Genomic DNA, 19,290 nt, shown 5'->3' on the forward strand with positions numbered 1-19,290 from the left:
TTGGCCAACATTATTACACCAAAAGCACTATGTACTTGATCACTAGCACTCAACCTTAAATTTCCATTCTGATTTCCGAACATTACACCTCGAGCTTCATTACACAACACCACAGGCACTAACTACAGTGCAACCTGCACCTCGGACTTGCATGTCATCAAAGAGGCGGCAGCCGTGCAATGAAGTTCATACAAATCGTTCATTACAGATAATGAGGCACAGCCACCTTATACAAAAGAATGCAGCACTGCCTGCCATATGTGCAACATACCTATTATCTCACTGCACCGCAGCAGGTTGACTAATCAGGTTTAGGGTCGACATCACATTGCAAAGATTTTTAAGTGCAACTACTGTAAAACTGCTCTCAAATGGATATTCATTTGTAGCATTATCTGGCTTTGAGCAGGGAAAACACGGGTAAGGTGGGAAATGGAAATTCGAGATGAGCAAAACGAGAGCAAGGTAAAAGCGAGAGCCAACGTTTCGACAGGCAGACTTGTCTTTTTCAAGACGACATATGCTTTCCTTGGCACAGTATATATTTAAAGGGGAGAGAGGGTAAGAAAGGTGGGTGAGGCAACGACTGAGGGTGTGTTAGCGGCGATGGTGTAGAATTTAAAAGAAAGATGTGCTATTCAACGTCGGTGGAGGAATGTGAGATAGTGTCATGCCAGCTGGCCATGTGTTTTTTGTGGAAGGGGCCTGGACGACAGTGGGGGGGGGGGGGGGGGGGGTGATGCTACACCAACCTATGACTGCATGGCACAAACAGCACGTCTTCAAAGCCAGTGTATAGCTCAAGAAAGCACTTCAATATTTTCCCTGCTAATACAATTCTAGCAGTGAAAGTTATAGTGTGTTGTACATACTAGGAAACATACATGCAAATGAATGCAGTGCTACACTCTAGAAACATCGTATATGACTTCCTGCAGCTGCAGTCTCGCAACCAGCATCATGCTGATTTATTTACTTTATTTATTTATGCCCTGATTGCACGACTTTACACAAGAGGTGAATTATTGCATCTCACATGCAATTTTTTCCAGTGACTGCGTTGAGATGGTGCAAGCTGGAACAGCGCATAACTTTGGTAGGAGACTGCTGTAGTGTTTGTATGTCTGTATTACAAAAAATTTCGGTACACACAGTAGCTCCCAAATTGGTAAATTGGCTGATGCAAGACATGTGTTGAGGTAATAGGACAATAGAGTGGTCATGTGGAGCAAAGAACATTTTGTGAAAGACAAAACAGAATGGCTTCATGACACGAGTCTGTTGAGTAAAGTTAAGCTTGCAATTTGAATTCTGTAACACTGGTGGTGAATGAAAACAAAAAATTATAGCCAACACAGGAAAACACTAGAAAGGCATACAGGACGGGGTTCTGCACAACACAAAATTGAATTTAGTCTTTTAGAATGGTTTGTATGATTTGCTTTCCTGATCTGCCTGGCATGATGGCTTCTATGCACAGGTTCCTTAGGTCTTTTTCTTATAAGCAAGGGCGCAATGTAATAAAGATATCAGTTGCCTTGCCCTGCCTCCTTTCTTGTGTTGTTTTGTTCGTGCTAAAATTTATTTGTATATGCCCCTGCCAGCCTATTCATGCACTCTGGTGAACGAAAACTTACAAAGTAAGTAAACCCTGCCATGTGATTCTGAACAACCCATTCACCAATTTTGCAGTAATTTACAGTGAACTCTCACTTGGGCGAACTACAAGGGACCCAAGGAAATAGTTCACTTAATTGAAAGTTCGCTAAACTGTATATTCACTAGAATATGGAGCAGCATAGGGCACAGCAGATATCGAGTCAAAAGTGTTAATTGCAATTTACAGAGTTATGTACATCAATATGTATGAAGTGCATGACAGGTACGTTGCTGCCTATCTCGTATTGAAAAGAAAAAAATCTAATTTTCATTTGGATTGGTGTTCTTAAAGTGCAAGAAGTGAAGCTGTCCAGAGAGTCCATGCTTTTGTGCACTTCCTCTGGCACAGCTTGTTGCTGAGACACGAAGTCTCGCAACTTTCTGAGGTATCCTACAGCCTCAGCTAGAATTACAGAATTTGAATCTGCCTCTGCCATTGCATCTTTTTCGTTGCACTCTTCTTCAGGACGAACACTGGAAACCATATCCGGATGTGATATTTCAGCACAGGTCACTGTCACACTGCACATAGCTGCCGCTGGAGGCACGATTTGAGGGTGATGGGCATCGGCTACGCCAGAGCTGCAGAGCGCAAAACCTTGTTGAACTGATTTTAAGAATGGGCCTGGGTCCACCGATCAAGTTCGCTCAACTGAAATATTCGCTATTCAGAAATTCGTTTAACTGAAAGATTTTTGCATTGAATGGATAGGAAAACTGCCGGGGATTTTCTAAAAGTTCGTTAAACTGACATTCGTACAACTGAGAGTTCACTGTGTATGACAAGTCATGTACAAGTGATCAGGATGACATGCACCGGTGAAAACAACTCACCCGAATGGTGGCCAGGTCATAGGGCTCACTGCTCTCATTGTACACAATGTGCACATAGTCATTGCCAATGTGGCGCTTCTTGTTGCCTCGGTGCCGATCGTTTTCTACATTAGGCATCAGTGTGGCAACGTGAAAAACCACTGCAGAAGAAAGAAAACAGTGTTCCACACCCCATCACAGCAATCAGCAGTCGCATACAAGAGCTGCATCACAGGAAGAACAAGTAAAACATACATTAAAATATGGACCCAAATCCTATGCTTCCTGGACCATGGCTAGTTGTAGCTAGCGCTTGCAAAAATAATTGCAAAACTTCCAATACTTGCAAAAGCATGTTGCTAATACCATAATAATCTTCAATGTACTGTACTAAGACCCCTTTTTGAACAGTGTTGAACTTGTGTCCAGCTAAACAAGGTTAATGCCTTGAAAGAGGGTTATATTTTTATGAAAAGACAGGACAACTGAATAGACAAGACAGAAGAATAGTGAATGTAATTTGCAAGAATATACTGTTGGGTAAGTGGGATACGCTGGAAGGATGTCCAACCAACTTGCCCAACAGTATGCCTTTGAAAGAAAGTGAACAACATAAGTGAAACACAATGTTTATCACATCCTTTGAAAGTAACTTGAAAGTAACTTGAAAGTAACAGCACTAAAAAATAGGACAATGATGAGAGGAGACAAACATTGGCATCATCCTACTTTTCAGCATTTAGCTTCAAGTGCCATAATGTGCCAACCAGTCCAATTCATCATGTTACTGCATGGTATATCTGCTCATGCAAAGCACTTGAAGTTGGTCAAATGTGACACTTGTTGCAAGCTGTATGCATTGTATGTTCAAAGGTAACATACGAGTTAATAGCTTGCATCTTTGAAAAAATTATGTAATATTCAAATTATTGCATATTAAAAGTTGCCTATGCTCTGTTATGAAACTTTTATGCATTTAAAAAGAAAGGCAGAATTTGAGCTCAAGTATGGCAAGGAATGCTTTTGATCTTGCCATGGCGGCTCTAAAAACCAGATATTCCAACATGCTTGAGTGTGTCTCATTTGACGCAATGGCACCAGTAACCACTGCAATTGAACCAGGAAGGAGAAAAAGAAGCTACATCTAATTTCATGTTCTAACACAAAGCTACCAAGCAAGATGTGTATTTCTTGTGTTTTTTGCGCATCCTTAACTTACTGCTTCACAAAAGCTCGCATGCGTGCTCTTCAACTACACAGGCTGCAAGAGCTATTACTACTACAGTTTTTTAAAGTACGAAACAGACACCCTTTTTTAAAGTACGAAACAGACACCCTTTACCATTAATTTATTCATAATACGAATATCTTTAATCAATATCTATTTTAAAATACTATGCATGCATTTCCCACAGCCGAGTTCCAAACAAAACCATTTAAAGTTACCAAATCTGAAATTCCCATCACTAATAGTCAAATTTAAATGCATGTCAAACTCTACACTCTTGCGCAGCAACAGGTGCAGACTCTTTGAAATTCATGGTGTGTTTCAGCTTGCAATAATAGAGCACACAGATATATCCATCGGCTTGATTCAATGACGGGCAAGAAAGACACCATTGCACCTTTGCATTTGCCACTGCATCTGAAAACAAACTGCACACTAAGACCCTAACAAATTTTGGCCTATTAGAGGAACATTATCTAGTCACTCGTGAGTAAAAACTTACAACTATGATTCCTTTTACAACTCTTAAATAAACAAAATGGTAACCATATACTCAGTCACAATGGCTCCCAATGCAGCCATACCATATCGCAGACCAAAAATTTATAGAATAAGATTTCTAATGACAGACGTGTGGTGCTAGGGTTATTTCTCGCTATGCAAGCTTAAATTGAAACTGCAGTAATCGCTGCCAAAAGCATTCAAGTGTCGCCAGCTGGTGAGTGAATGCTGGAGTGGTATTCTTGAATGATCACTTCTGGGCGTACTTTCACTTTCTTAACAATTCATGCGACTAGCTCTGGATGCATCGGCGTCTATGTGTAACACTGTTCCTGGCACTGTACTAGGAATGCTGTCGCTTATTTGAAACCTGATGCATCCAATACTAGTCACACAAAATAAACAAATGCAAAAGCATACCCAAAAGCAATCGCTCAGAAATGCAGCTCCAGATGGACAGTTATTTGTATTTTTCAAGAGCACTACTACCGTAACTAACATTTAGATAACATAATCTTGAGTGATAAAGGAATCTAAAAATACAAAAATCTGAAAAAGTGTCTTACTGAAACCGTGTGTCATCGGCCACAGCATTTATACCAAGCTAGATATCTTTCATGCTACCTGAAACTGTGCCCAACAACTACTTTTCACTAGCACTAGTTTTCTTTCATATGGATGTGACTTTTGCACCACAGGAGAGGCCTGCATATCACCTGCCACACAAGAGAAATACATGAAGCGATTCACCAGTGCCCCATGATGCAGTGAACATGCCAAGAAAGGAAAATGTTTTCAGTTTATACAAAAACTGTAAAGCAACAAGAGCTGTAAAATTAAAAAACAGTGTCAACAGGTTGTAAGTCTGTGTGGCATAAAAAAAAAATTACCTACTTTTTTCTTCCTCTGTTCTAAGACACAAAATTGATGGTTGTTCTATATAAGAGGGATTGGTTTCCTCTGCACTTGTAAGTAGCGGTGGGCCCTGCAAGACCATGTGGCACACACTCAAATACATATGTGCACGGTTTCTGAGTCATTCTTATCGCATTACATTGCTGTCTGCTAGTTCAAACTATTTCTTTGCTTCTTTCATATGCGAAACCTTAATAGTCATCTAACTCTGCACCCTCCCCCTCTCTCCGTACCATTTCCAAACAACTAAAGAATTTGTTTTTTTTCAAGAAACGTGCCTTTCTGAGCAGCACTTGCCCTCAACTAATGTAGACTGCACTAGTGACATGTATGCTTCATACATCTTTCCTTAAGCTTCAGGGGCACCCCACATCTGCGCCACGTAGCTGCAAAACAGTACGCAATAACCACAGGTTGTGTGTTCAGACAGAATTTCGCAAGACCAACTGCATGCAGGTGGAAGAGGATTCAAGCAGCACACAGTGCACAGTTGTCATGCCCAATTCCTACACAATTGCATCTCCGTAAAACGGTTAAAAAAAAACAGGCACAGTGCAAAGCATTGCAGCCAATGTGGACAAGCACAACAGAAGTGAAGTGGAAGCCAGGTATCTAACATACCAGCTAACACAATAATAAAAAAAAATCTGAGGATTTACGTGCCAAAACCACAACCTGTTTATGAGGCTCGCACGTAGTGGTGGCCTCTGGATTACTTTTGACCACCTACTGTTCTTTAACGTGCATCCAGCTCACAGTACACAAGCGTTTTAGCATTTCACCCCCATCGAAATATGGCCACTGCAGCTGGCATTTGATCCCACAACCTCATGCTTAGTACACTCTTAAGCAAAATTACACCCTTTGGCTCGTATCTTGCCGCACAACAATAATCGTCATCTGTCTTGCCTGCATTTCCTTTCTTTAAGGCCACGAGCCTGTTACTTCGAAGTCACAAATGGCAGGCATGTTATCAGCATCAAAGAGCATTCTCAACAGGAAAGTAGGGAGCACAGCGTTTTCAAGAAAGGAAATGTAAGCAAGACAAGAGCAAGATTGTTGTAGTGTGGCAAATATACACCCCAAAGAGTGTACATTTGTTTTAGAGTGTAGTGCAGTGCTATACACTCTAAAAACAGTTGCACCCTTTGGGGTGTATATTCGTCCCACAACAATAATCGTCATCTGTCTTGCCCGCGTTTCCTTTCTTTAATGCTGCGAGCCCGGTACTTCCCGGTCACAAACGGCATGCACGTTATCAGTGTGACGCAGCATTCTCGACAGGAAAGTAGCGAGTGCCGAGTTTTCAAGAAAGGAAACGCAAGCAAGGCAGATGACGATTATTGTTGTGGGACAAATATACACCCCGAAAGGTGCAAACTGTTTTTAGAGTGTAGCCATTAAGCCACCATGGCAGGTCTCGGTCCCACAGCAAGTAATTAGTATGGCCATTAACTCTTTCCCTACCATGGGAAAAATAGGCATTTTTTGTAGGTTACACCAAATTTTCTTTTCTTCTGAAGGAACTACAGCACTCAATATTTTATGTAATACATAAACAAAAAGCAGATGAATGCAATTTTAATGCATGAAAGTCTTATTAATGAGATGTATGTCATAAAAAAGATATAAATTGCCAGAATCAAGATTGTGGTATAAAATTGAACAATGTTTGTAAAGACAAGCTTGTACCTACTAAGAAAAATATGTAACAACTATTTTGAGATATACAAAATTTATTGCCGTCTAATAGGCACTATATAAAAAAAATTAAATTTTTCACTGAACAGGTATTCCACTACAAAAATTTGACTGCATGCCCGACAGTTGGTAGCGCTGGGCTGTGGCCGCCGATGTTCCGGGCTGGTTTGTGTCGTCGTAGCTCTCAGAGTCAAAGTCTGACGCAAAGGCTGCATCGTCAGACTTGCTGCTGCTCGATCTATCAATAAAACCGGCCACAGACGCAGCAGAATCATGAAATTTGTCATCTTGCGAAGTGCACGCGCTGCTCCTGTAGGCAGCCATTTTTGCTTTCCACTTTGACAATCATGGAACTTCGAAGCACATTCAAAAATTACCGCCTGGTGGGAAAAAAATCAAACTGCTTAGAAAACAAAAATATATTTCTCCTCCTTCACGTCCAACAGTGCCGTGCATCCATGAGCGACGCGGAAGGTCTTGAATGTGGCATTTCAAACCATTGATAGTGGGTTGCCATTTTTGCTTTCTATTTTGAGGATCGTGAAACTTCGGAGTACATTGAAAAAGTACCGCCCTGCGGGAAAAATATCAAACAGCTTAGAAAACAAAAATATAGTTCTCTCCTCCACGTCCTAGAGTGCAGTGTGTCCGTGAGCGGCGCAGAAGGTCTCAAAAGTGGCTTTGGGTGCGGTAGGGAAAGAGCTAAGCATCACTGCATGTAAGGGTGCTTTGCAGTACTGAATATTAGGAGTACACTTTAATTTTCTGGCTGAAGTGCTGGTTCTCTCAGACTCTAACAATGACAGATGCTGCCTACCATTCTGTTTGATGTCACTGCACACAATGCAGAGCTTTATTTATTCTGAACACAGGCAAACATGGTGTTAAACTGCATGCACCACAATATGCCAACTCTGTACGTAACTTGAAGTCAAGTTGGAATACTAGTTGTGTATAGTACCTAGGACTCCTACATAATTATGCAATGTACAGTAGCTGAAGCACTTGCACCACAATGTGATTTCTCCAGATAAGAGCAGCAGCTAGTCCAGTCTATTGTTTCCGTCTTTTAACACCTGTGGTCTGTTCTTTGAATAAGTAACAGCAGCCTTTGATACTGCCTTTACTATTAACACAAAATTTTGTAAACTACCTTCCGTATCCCAATATATTAGGGGTGTTCGAATAGCGAAATTTTCTAATCAAATAAAGTACAAATATTTGAGAATATCAAACCGAATATTGAATATTTTATCACTCATAAACCAAGTGCAACATAAACAATTCAGTGAGAATTTTTCGCTCAGGCTAACTTTTTTTTTTTCAGAGATTAATGAACATGGATTAATTTCCTAGAAACTGAGGCATTACATTTACAAATCTAGCTCCACTATGTGAACAGATATTCCTACTCAGCAAGCAGCAATAGATACAGCACTTAAGTGGACATGTTCACCATGTTAACATACAGTTTACATAAAATGCCTACTTTTTCTTTTACAAGTTTTGCAAAAGTCTTATGTACCATGGGCATAAATTGAAACACGAACAGAAAGAAGTGATCAGAACAATGGTTACATGTAATTAAATTGGAGTGCAACTGCAAGTGCTCTTTAGCTGACTTCTATGTTGCAATTGCAAACAGCCTTAACATCTTTCTACTGAGCCATTCCCAGTTTCAGTTTGAGGCACCGTATGTGTCTCACTGCTGCCCACGTGAATAGGCACAGAGCAAAGGTCGTACGCTAACGCATCTGCACTTAAAACGTTCATACTAGCTTACAGGTAAGCGAAAAGGATAGACGCTCACAAAGCAGTTCAGAAGCGTGAAGCTCATGAGAAGCAGAAGGAAGATGCCACGGGTCGCAAAGTGGCTTGTAAGCAAGAGGCCTGAAAGAAGCAGAAGGATGACATCGAAGCAAAAGCTTGAGAAGTGCCTTCATAGAGAGCAGCTCACAAGAAGTGGATGAACACCCATTTGTTCTCCAGGACATCAAAGAAGCATATGCATTGCTAATCTGGCTACAGAAGTGGGTGTCACTCAAATTCTGCAGAGCAATCTGCACCGGAATGTGTGTACTATACATACAACACAGTTGTCATTTTTTGGGGGAAGCAATCCCCATGCAATGCTAATTGCATGGGGACTGCCTCAATATAAGAACTATAATTCACATGTGTAGCAGGACGATTTACAACTTTCTCATACAGTGCCTGAACTTAGCACTACTACAATTGCACCTGTGAGCTCTGAAGTGTACATTCAGCTGAAGATAATAGGCAGGCACAGCTTTGTAAACAAAAAATAAACTGTGTGAATGTAACATTGCTCTCATCTTATAAAGCAGAATTTCTTGAGGAAATAAATGGTCCCATTGACCAAGCTCGTGTGTTAGTAAAACAGAATATTTTACTGTGGAGTAACACACAAAAACTGTAACACATTCTGTGTGCAATAAAAACTTCAAGGCAGTTTACCAGTGCAATACAAAGAGACTCAGGAATGCTTAAGCCAGCTTAAGCTTGCAAACATTAAAAATTTACATTTTATAAAAACCTGCCATGTTAGAAGATACAAGAATTCTGTGATAAGAACTGTAGGACCATCAGCTTTTGTCAAAATCGTGTACATTTACATAGTCTGGAAGCAATGTACAGAATAAAGTGCTATTCCCCATGCAGGTGTTGCACAAAGCAGTGGTATTTCTATGGTGGTGATGAGCAGTAGGTGACAAGCAGTGAGTAGAGGAGCAAACAAACATGCTACATTGATGTGACGAGTGAACCAACCTGATGCTGTGCACTGCTCAAACCATGCCTTAGAAGCACACAATGAAAAGACAAAGCAATGCTCTTAAGCTTGCCTGGGTGCTGTCCTGTTATGCCTTTGTTATGTCAAAGCCTTTGTTGCCAGTTTTGCTGCTCTTGCTTATGCAGATTGTATATTGCCAGAAGTTAACCTAGAGTGGCACAAGCCTAATGAACATCACGTTTGGTGTAAAGCCTGCCCAATCAGGACCCAAAATCCCTCCTTTCATGCTCCGCATTTATAATGACCAAATGTGTGGTTCTGTGAAAACTGGGCAAGTATCCCTATTCTGGCAGAGAATCAGACCTAGTGTGTTTACAGTAGACATGATGTATTTTACTTGTGAGCCAGCACTGCCTATAAGCACTGGCAGAGGATGGCAGCACTTCTGATGCACTTAATGGCATTCAATGCCATTTTAATAGCAGGAAAGGGAATGCATCTGGTTGTTAGGTGAACTGCATGATTAACTCCCAAGATAGAGAAGTGTGCCTACCATAAACTTTTGTCTGCAAAGTTTGGTTGGTTACACATTGTGCTACTCTGGTAAACTAGCAGGTCAAGGTAGCCAATGGGACAGCATGGTCCCATTGGCTACTTTGGAAAAGGCAGGCAGAGGCATGACAAGATTGTGATTGGTGAAAATTTCCTGGCTGCTCAATACCATGCTGACATCCATTCTGGCACCTATGCGGCTTCAGCCCCAGGTCAATTGCAATAGGTCAGGAGGGCAACACACTGTGAGCCCAGGAGGTCACTGACTGCATGCATGCTCACGCACCAGGGCATCCACAAGCAGTTGCAAAGGAAGCTGGCAGGCAAGGAGGAGGAAAAGAGGGAGGTGATGGAGCTGCTTGCCCTGGGTGACGTCATCCTGCCAGCAGAGGCAATGGGTGCCGTCCTCGCCCGTGCAAGCCAGGCCACCCAAATAAGTGCGCCGAGGGTCCAGCTCCGACAGGCGCACCAGCGAGCCAAGCCCTCGCAGCAGTGCAGTGTAGCGCACAGACCCATGTGTGTTGGACAGGATGCACTGCTCCTGGCCTGACTGGCCTGGTCCAACATACAGGAGGCCCATCCTGTGGGTCTCGTAGGTCAGAATGTGGTCAAACACGCCCACAGATCGCTCCTGCACGTGTTGCCACAAGATTTGTCAAGACAGTGCTGGTGCCTTGCATGCAATACAACATCTCGTGGGCACCTTCCAACATGTCGGCCTTCACCAGTTTCGACGCCATTGTTCCTTCTAACTTCATAATGGCTACAGTACACTTGAACTTTAGTTGGAAATTATCAAGCTTAGAAAAATGTAATGCGGCAGTGTGCAAAGGATACAAACATATATCCTCAACTGTAAAGCATTCTTTCTGAGAAGCCTGTATGGGTTTCCTTTGTAGTTTCATCCTTCTTCATAATACTTTCTCATATATATATGGCAAATCAGTTCTGCAGAGTCCCGCAAGGTGGAGAAAGTATCATGAAGGGGAAAAAGTAGGATGCGGGTTTCTCAGAAAGAATGCTTTACAGTTGAGGAAAAATTTGTCCTGATATATATATATATATATATATATATATATATATATACACACACACACACACACACACACACACACACGCACACAGTTGAAACTCGATTCAATGAAGTGATGACCATGCTAGAATTATTTTGTTAAATCGGGAAGTTCGTAAAATTGAGAAAGGGATTTTTAGGTCCTTCAAAATTTCAAATTGTAACGTTGCGACACCCAAAAGCAACCGCACTACTGTATTTGCTGTTAACCATCGCATTTCTTGCGTCCAATTTTGACCGTGAATTATGGCTGCCCTTTCGTTTGAGCACTTTCCTTTTCTTCTTGGGAGGCTTCATGTCCGAGCGATGCAGGTCAGGCAAATGGTCACATGAAGCTGTTACAGGCTGCTGATATGCAAACAAGCGGAGACCGAATGCAGTGATTTTGCGAGCAGGCGGTGCAAGAAAGTTGCGAGGAGATGATCAGTGCCATCTGCCGCATAGACCATGAAATAACTAAAGCAACCACCGCTGGCCCTGGCACCATTTGGTTTGTAAGAGCGCTACCGACTGCCGAGTCCATTATTCCATGCATTGGCATGGCATGCAGCATTGCCAAAATAAAGCTACAGCTGTGACTAGGGCGCCTAGATGTTTTAAGGCAATATAGTTAGAGTGCACGCTCGAAGAAAATCCTATCTCTGTGAAAATTAGAAAGAAATCACTGCTTTTTCTGCTCACTTATTTCACGAAAAGCTTCGTTAAATTGGGTTTTCATTAATAGTTTAGTTCATTCGGGTTGATGAAAGCACTAAACCCTATGGGTACCTGTTGGGGAATGGAAATTTCTTCGTTAGATTGGGAAATTCGTAAAGTCGAGTTTCGTTAGATTGAGTTTTAACTGTCTGTCTGTATGTCTGTCTGTCTGTCCATCCGTGCATGCACGTGTGTGTGCGTGTGTCGCAAAATATCTGCCTTTGACAATACATTAGGAATATTTCTAGATGAGAGTAATAAACGAGAAAAAAGGGGGGTTAACCGAGGGGCCCGATTTTTATTCGTCATATCATAAGAAGCCAACAAACACTGACATCAAGGACAACATAGGGGAAATTACTTTGCCTTCACCACAAAAGATCACGTTCTCGTGATGAGGGTCTCGAATTCGGCAACATTGATGCCTTCCGGTAGCATGTGTGGATTTATTGACCGGTTGCCTTGACCCCAAAAAATTATGATGTTCTTGTGACGCCTGCGGCAGAAAGGATGTTCCACATCCGCCGCCAAGGTTTGTGAGTGGTGGTGCTGGCTAACACTCCCAGGGTTCTACTAGGAAACAAATACCCAAGAAAGTGGATGGAGAAACAACACCGCAGTAGCTCAACTGGTAGAGCATCGCAAGCGTAATGCAAAGGTTGCAGGATCGTTCCCTACCTGTGGCAAGTTGTTTTTTCATCCACTTTCATTTCTATTAATTTATCATTGCTTTATTTGATTTATTAAGCACAAGTAATTTCCCCTATGTTGTCCTTGGTGTCAGTGTTTGTTGGCTTCTTATGACAGATTAAAGTATAGCATTTAACCTTGTCAACCACTCAATATTATTGCAGAAGTTAGAGCTTAATGGTTTTCTCGGAACAGCAATATATCTTAATAAATCTCAACTGAGCGTGTGTCATCAATATGCCAAATTAAGCAGGTGTAAACCCCATCTACAGTTTATTTAATTTGGAGTCCCCCAGTGTAGCGTTCGAAGGCCGATTACTTTACAGTGAGAAACTAAAAGAATTGATGCTGACGCAGAGGTCAGCTAGGAGTTTGTACAGCAGCGGCAATGAATGCCCATGGTGTGGTGCTGCAGCGCAGCTTGTGTGGGGGCTGTCACTGAGGACAGCCAGTCACGACTTCACTCGAACGCAGCATTGCTGCTGCTTTCGAGCGAGGCTGTGAGCCAGCAAACAGACCCCTAGTACTTCCAAAGGTTGTAAGAACTTGCTTATACAGCTTTGCTATCTTCGACGTATCATTTGTCAGTTTAACAAATCTCTATAAAGTAATTCTTTTTTAAAATATTAATGACATAAAAACTAAGGAGGATTGCAGATACCTTATAAATGCCAACAATTGCTCATGCTCGTTGATAGAAGAGGGGCATAGATACAATAAAGCAAAAGACAAGTGCGTTCTGTCAGCGTACAGATACGGAGCCAGTATAATAGGCTCATTCTAAATAGGCTCAAAACTAAATGTGTTTTGTTTTGCACACCAGGCACTCTAGAAGGAATAGATGATCCCGCGACTTTTGGATCATTAAATATTATAATGGAAAAGTATGTTATAGTTTTTGGGGAGCACCCGCCTCCATTTCCTCCCGCGTACCCGCGTCGTCCCGTTCGCACGTGGCCGACGGGTCGGGCCGGCGTAGACAAGGGAGAGAGGCACTACGCGCCCTCCCTTTCTCCGTCGCTCTTGTGACAGGCGTACCCCTCTCCCCCCACGCGGCTCACGGGAAAGGGAAACGTATCCGGTGGGCGAGGAGGACTTCCCCTCGCAAAAAGGTAAAAATGCATAAAAGGCGCCACCGGGGGAGACACCCTCTCTTGGGACGCCGACACCTGCACCGCCTGGACGAAAGCACCTGCCGCATCCCGTGAGTGACCTCTTTTGTCTGACCCACCCAGACAACGAGGCAAGCCTATTTACTACTATTACTGAGAGGACGTCCCTCTGCGAGTGTTCGCTATTGCTAATAGCAATAAACATTATTACCGTTGACACCGCTGGTTGCCTTATTCGTTCTAACCCGGCGTAGCCGTGATTCCCGCGCTACGGATTGGGAGTACCACGAAGCGACTGCGTAAGGCTAGATCCGGAGCTCACCTTCAGCCCTAGCTGCACGCAGAGTGGAACCCCCACATTTTGCCCGGCTAGCTCAGTCGGCAGAGCATGAGACTCTTAATCTCAGGGTCGTGGGTTCGGGCCCCACGTCGGGCGCCAAATGTGGGGGTTCCACTCTGTGTGCGGCTAGAGCTGAATGCGAGCTCCAGATCTAGCTCCACGCAGTCACTTCGTGGTACTCCCAACCCGTAGCGCGGGAATCGCGGCTACGCCGGGTTCGAACGAATAAGGCAACCAGCGGTGTCAACGGTAATAATGTTTATTGCTATTAGCAATAGCGAACACTCGCAGAGGGACGTCCTCTCAGCAATAGTAGTAAATAGGCTTGCCTCGTTGTCTGGGTGGGTCAGACAAACGAGGTCACTCACGGGATGCGGCAGGTGCTTTCGTCCAGGCGGTCCAGGTGTCGGCGTCCCAAGAGAGAGCGTCTCCCCCGGTGGCGCGCTTTTATGCCTTTTTACCTTTTTGCGAGGGGAAGTCGTCCTCACCCGCCGGATACGTTTCCCTTTCCCATGAGCCGCGTGGGGGGGAGAGGGCTAAGCGCTTCACAAAAGCGACAGAGAAAGGGAGGGCGCGTAGTGCCTCTCTCCCTTGTCTACGCCGGCCCGACCCGTCGGCCACGTCGAACGGGACGACGTGGGTACGCGGGATGAAATGGAGGCGGGTGCTCCCCACAATTTCTAGCTGGTTCACTCCACGCAAAATGTCCCAACCCCTAAAACAACCATTGTCGATTCCCTCGAAAAAGGTTAGGCCAATTGGAGATTACATGAATGAGGTTTTCTCAGAACATTTTTCATGAAAAAAAGACATTTGGGTGATGTAAGATGAAGTGGTAAAAAATGAATGCAGCATGAAATCAGTGAGAAGAAAACTTTGCACAGGACAAGCCAAGATGTATGCACTGAAAGACAAGGAGGGCAATATCAGCAATTTCTAAAATAGTAAAAGTAGCAGAAAAATTATACCGACTTGTACAGTACTAAGAGCAGCCACGATACCTCCATTCAAAGTAGTAATGAACAGGTTGCAGAGGCTTGTCCTTTAACTAGCGATGAAATTACAAGGGGCTTGCAAGACATGAAATGGGGAAAAGCAGCAGGAGAAGACAGAACAGTCAATTTATTCAATAATGAAGGAGAAATCATGCTTGAAAAGCTTGCGGCCCTTTATACAAAATGTCTCACGACTCCAGGGAACTGGAAGAATGCCAACAATATACTAATCCACAAAAAGGGGAGACATTAAAGAATTGAAAAATTATAGACCCATTAGCCTACTTCCACTATTGTATAAAATATAAATATAGTATAAAATATTGTATAAAATAAAAGAGAATAAGGGCAACACTTCAGTCAGCCAAGAGAACAGGCCAGCTTCAGGAAGGAATACTGTACAATGGATCACATCCATGTAATCAATCAGGTAATTGAGAAATCTGCAGAGTACAATCAACCTCTCTACACGGTTTTCATAGATTACAAAAAGGCATTCGTTTCAGTAGAAATACCAGCAGTCATAGAGGCATTAAATTATCAAGGAGTACAGGAAGCTCACGTTAAATATCTTGGAAAATATCTACAAAGATTCCACAGCTACTTTGCAAACAAGAAAAGTAGAAAGATACCTATAAAGGAAGGGGTTAGGCAAGGAGACAATCTCTCAAATGCTATTCATTGCATGCTTGGAAGAAGTATTGAAGCTATTAAAGTGGGAAGGCTTAGGAGTAAGGATTAATGGCAAATATCTCGGCAACCTTTGGTTTACAGATGATATTGTCCTGTTCAGCAACGCTGGGGATGAGTTACAACAAATAATTGAGTACCCTAAGAGAGCATAACAGTAGGGTTAAAGATTAATATGCAGAAGACAAAGATAATGATCAACAGCCTGGCAATGGAACAAGAGTTCAGGATCACCAATCAGCCTCTAGAGTCTGCGAAGGAATACATTTACCTAGGTCAATTACTCACAGGAGACCCTGATCATGAGAAGGAAATTTACAGAATAAAAATGGGTTGGAGTGCATATGGCAGACACTGTCAGATACTGACTGGAAGCTTACCACTATCATTGAAAAGAAAGGTGTACAATCAATGCATTCTACCGGTGCTAATTTTCCGCAATATCGCTTTGGAATACTCTACCACCTATCATCAAAAATGCAAAAAATTTATACCAATTTAAAAGAGAACTAAAATCATTCATAATAAATACTTACTGAAACTCTCCTTGTTTTTTTTTTCGTTTTGTTTCTTTTTAGGTTTTTTATTTTTTAATTTTATTCCGTTTTTTTTTTTTATACCGTCTTGCTGTTAACAAGTGTTCTTATTACTCATATGCTATAAACATGTTTTGATATTACTCTTCGCTCTCATCTGTACTACTGTTGCTTTAAACATTGTATAACATCATAAGTGTCTTTAGAAGGAGGTCCCGATACAGTCTTTGACTATGGGACCTCCTTATGTATACTACGCACATGCAATTATCTGTATTTTTACTAATAAATAAATAAATTATGAATTATGAATTAATATATGGGGCAGAAACTTGGAGATTGACAAGGAAGCTCTAGAACAAGTTAAGGACTGCGCAAAGAGCAATGGAACGAAGAATGTTAGGCATAACATTAAGAAACAGGAAGAGAGCAGTGTGGATCAGAGAGAAAATGGGGATAGCCAATATTCTAACTGACACAGAGAAATAAATGAAGCTGGGCAGGCCCTGTAATGCATAGGTTAGATAACCGGTGGACATTTAGGGCTACAGAATGAATGCCAACAGATGGGAAGCGCAACTGAGGACGACAAAAGACTAGGTAGGGTGATAAAATTAAGAAATTTACAGGCGCAAGTTGGAATTGGTTGGCGCACGACAGAGGTAATTGGAGATTGCAGGGAGAGGCCTTCGTCCTGTAGTGGACATAGGCTGATGATGGTGATGAAGAGCTCTGAAATTTTTTCAAAGAAGCAAAAGTTTGTTGGAGGCAAATTTTTTAGAATCGAGTGTGAAGCACGTATGACAAGTCTTATTTCAAAATAATCCACTAGCATTTTTATATCATGTGACGTCACAAGTGAACATGGGCAAGTCATTTTCACATTTTATTTTTTGCATGAACATTGTCAATATTCTGGGCACATCAAATTTTTTACACTTTTTCCTGTTGTTATTGTTTATTCCAAAAATAACTTGTTAAAAAAAGTACATTTCATAAAAATTTCTTCCAAATTTGGCAAAAAAAAAAAACTTTTTTTTTACGATATTCAGACCTAAATTAAGTAGTTAAAACCCTCCAGATCAGATGACTCATTATTTGAACCAACCCCTTAGGAACTGTAATCTACAAGCTTTAATTCGAGTAAATTACGTTTGAGGCAAGAAAGGATTTTTGAAATCCATAACCAGTCTCACTGGTAAGCACTGCCAAATGATGCCTTCACTGTGGAAACCGTGTGAGCCACTGGCTTTTTTTCTGAGATGTGCATGCAACTCTCACCCTTTGCCAAGCAAATGTGTGCTGCGTTGCTTGGCGTCAGTATAAATACACTGTAAACGGTGTATTTTCATCAGTGTATTTTCATCATTTTTGGAGTTCAGAACGGTCAGGTAGTCGAACCTCAATGTGAGCATTTTGCAGTGGCAATTACTAGGTAACTTTGCCTCATTCTGTCGGATGCAGAAGAAGAAGAATCGCATGGTCATTTTTACTCCGCTGTTCCACACGGAACACGTGTAGTGGGCATGCCTGCTTGCAGAATGCTAGTGTAAACAAGTGACAAGTTTATGTTCAGCTGCAGAGGAGACATTAGTAGCAGATTCTACGTTCACTTTACTTACCACATCTGATTCTGGAAGTGGCAGGGCCCGCTCTGTTTGGCCAAGGTTCCGAAACAGGTGCAAGAAGACAAACCTGCACTACCAATGGTGACTATCACACAGAGCTGACTGTTGTGTCAAAATCACAGGCAAACAGCAGGTTACAAAGGTAGATGAAGTTTTTAATTACCTGCTTTCCTGTGCTCCATACTATGCAGCTTATCAGTACTTCCAATATTGGCAAAGAAAAGTCTCAGCTTTTGTGCTGATGCTTTAGGCAAAGAGTGAGCAATAAAACAAACAATGTCTACTTTTCTAGCAAACAGCACTGGCATTTTGCCATGATGATTACTCAGGCTTATGCTGTTGTAGCAGCCATTTCTAGGCGGTGGTTATGGCTAAGTGGAAAGATGCGACGCCTGGCGCATGCAGATGTACAGTCGATACAGCTTCTCATCTCCCTTTCTGCACAACATTTATTTTATTTATTTAAGCCCGTATGAGCTGTTAGCTCATACATACAGGAATTATATAGCATTAATGAGAGGGTGGCAGGTCTTGTTGTGAAACTTAATAAGAGGTACAAATTGAAGGTAGTACAAATCTATGCCCCTACATGCAGTCATGATGACCAGGAAGTTGAAAGCTTTTATGAAGACGTGGAATCAGCGATGGGTAAAGTCAAAACAAAATACACTATACTGATGGGCGACTTCAATGCCAGGGTAGGCAAGAAGCAGGGTGGAGGCATGTCAGTGGGGGAATATGGCATAGGCTCTAGGAATAGCAGAGGAGAGTTATTAGTGGAGTTTGCAGAACAGAATAATATGCGGATAATGAATACCCTTTTCCGCAAGGGGGTTAGCCGAAAGTGGACGTGGAGGAGCCCGAATGGTGAGACTAGAAATGAAATCGACTTCATACTCTGCGCGAACCCTGGCATCATACAAGATGTAGACGTGCTCGGCAAGGTACACTGCAGTGACCATAGGATGGTAAAAACTCAAATAAGCCTTGACTTGAGGAGGGAACGGAAGAAACTGGTACACAAGAAGCCAATCAATGAGTTAGCGGTAAGAGGGAAACTAGAGGAATTCCAGATCAAGCTATAGAACAGGTATTTGGCTTTACCTCAGGAAGAGGACCTTAGTGTTGAAGCAATGAACGACAATCTTATGGGCATCATTAAGGAGTGCGCAATAAAAGTCGGTGGTAACGCCGTTAGACAGGAAACCAGTAAGCTATCGCAGGAGACGAAAGATCTGATCAAGAAACGCCAATGTATGAAAGCCTCTAACCCTACAGCTAGAATAGAACTGGCAGAACTTTCTAAGTTAATCAACAAGCGTAAGACAACGGACATAAGGAACTATAATATGGATAGAATTGAACAGGCTCTCAGGAATGGAGGAAGCCTAAAAGCAGTGAAGAAGAAAC

General features: G+C 42.3%; 1 protein-coding gene and 1 non-coding gene across 10 annotated transcripts in view; one reads left to right on the forward strand and one right to left on the reverse strand.

Moving 5' to 3' along the window:
- The window catches only part of gig (TSC complex subunit tuberin), a 161,109-nt gene that overhangs the window by 4,724 nt on the left and 137,095 nt on the right, over positions 1-19,290 (reverse strand). For 6 of the 9 annotated variants that reach the window (XR_012827283.1, XM_075688130.1, XM_075688132.1 and 3 more), the window contains 5 exons: positions 17,875-17,947; positions 10,485-10,752; positions 8,628-8,707; positions 5,096-5,186; positions 2,494-2,633 (listed from right to left, as the gene is read on the reverse strand). Coding sequence is in view for 7 of the 9 variants with exons in the window: in XM_075688130.1 (XP_075544245.1) it covers positions 2,494-2,633; positions 5,096-5,186; positions 8,628-8,707; positions 10,485-10,752; positions 17,875-17,947 (652 nt within the window). In the remaining 2 variants the exon portion in view is untranslated. The remainder of the gene's footprint in view (positions 1-2,493; positions 2,634-5,095; positions 5,187-8,627; positions 8,708-10,484; positions 10,753-17,874; positions 17,948-19,290) is intronic. The other 3 variants (XM_075688134.1, XM_075688136.1, XR_012827284.1) reach the window with 2 other exon arrangements.
- TRNAK-CUU (transfer RNA lysine (anticodon CUU)) lies at positions 14,055-14,127 on the forward strand. The gene has a single exon. It is a non-coding gene; the product is annotated as a tRNA-Lys (tRNA).

This window comes from Dermacentor variabilis, chromosome 4 (genome assembly GCF_050947875.1).
Source record: "Dermacentor variabilis isolate Ectoservices chromosome 4, ASM5094787v1, whole genome shotgun sequence".
In the NCBI taxonomy this organism is placed as follows: domain Eukaryota; kingdom Metazoa; phylum Arthropoda; class Arachnida; order Ixodida; family Ixodidae; genus Dermacentor; species Dermacentor variabilis.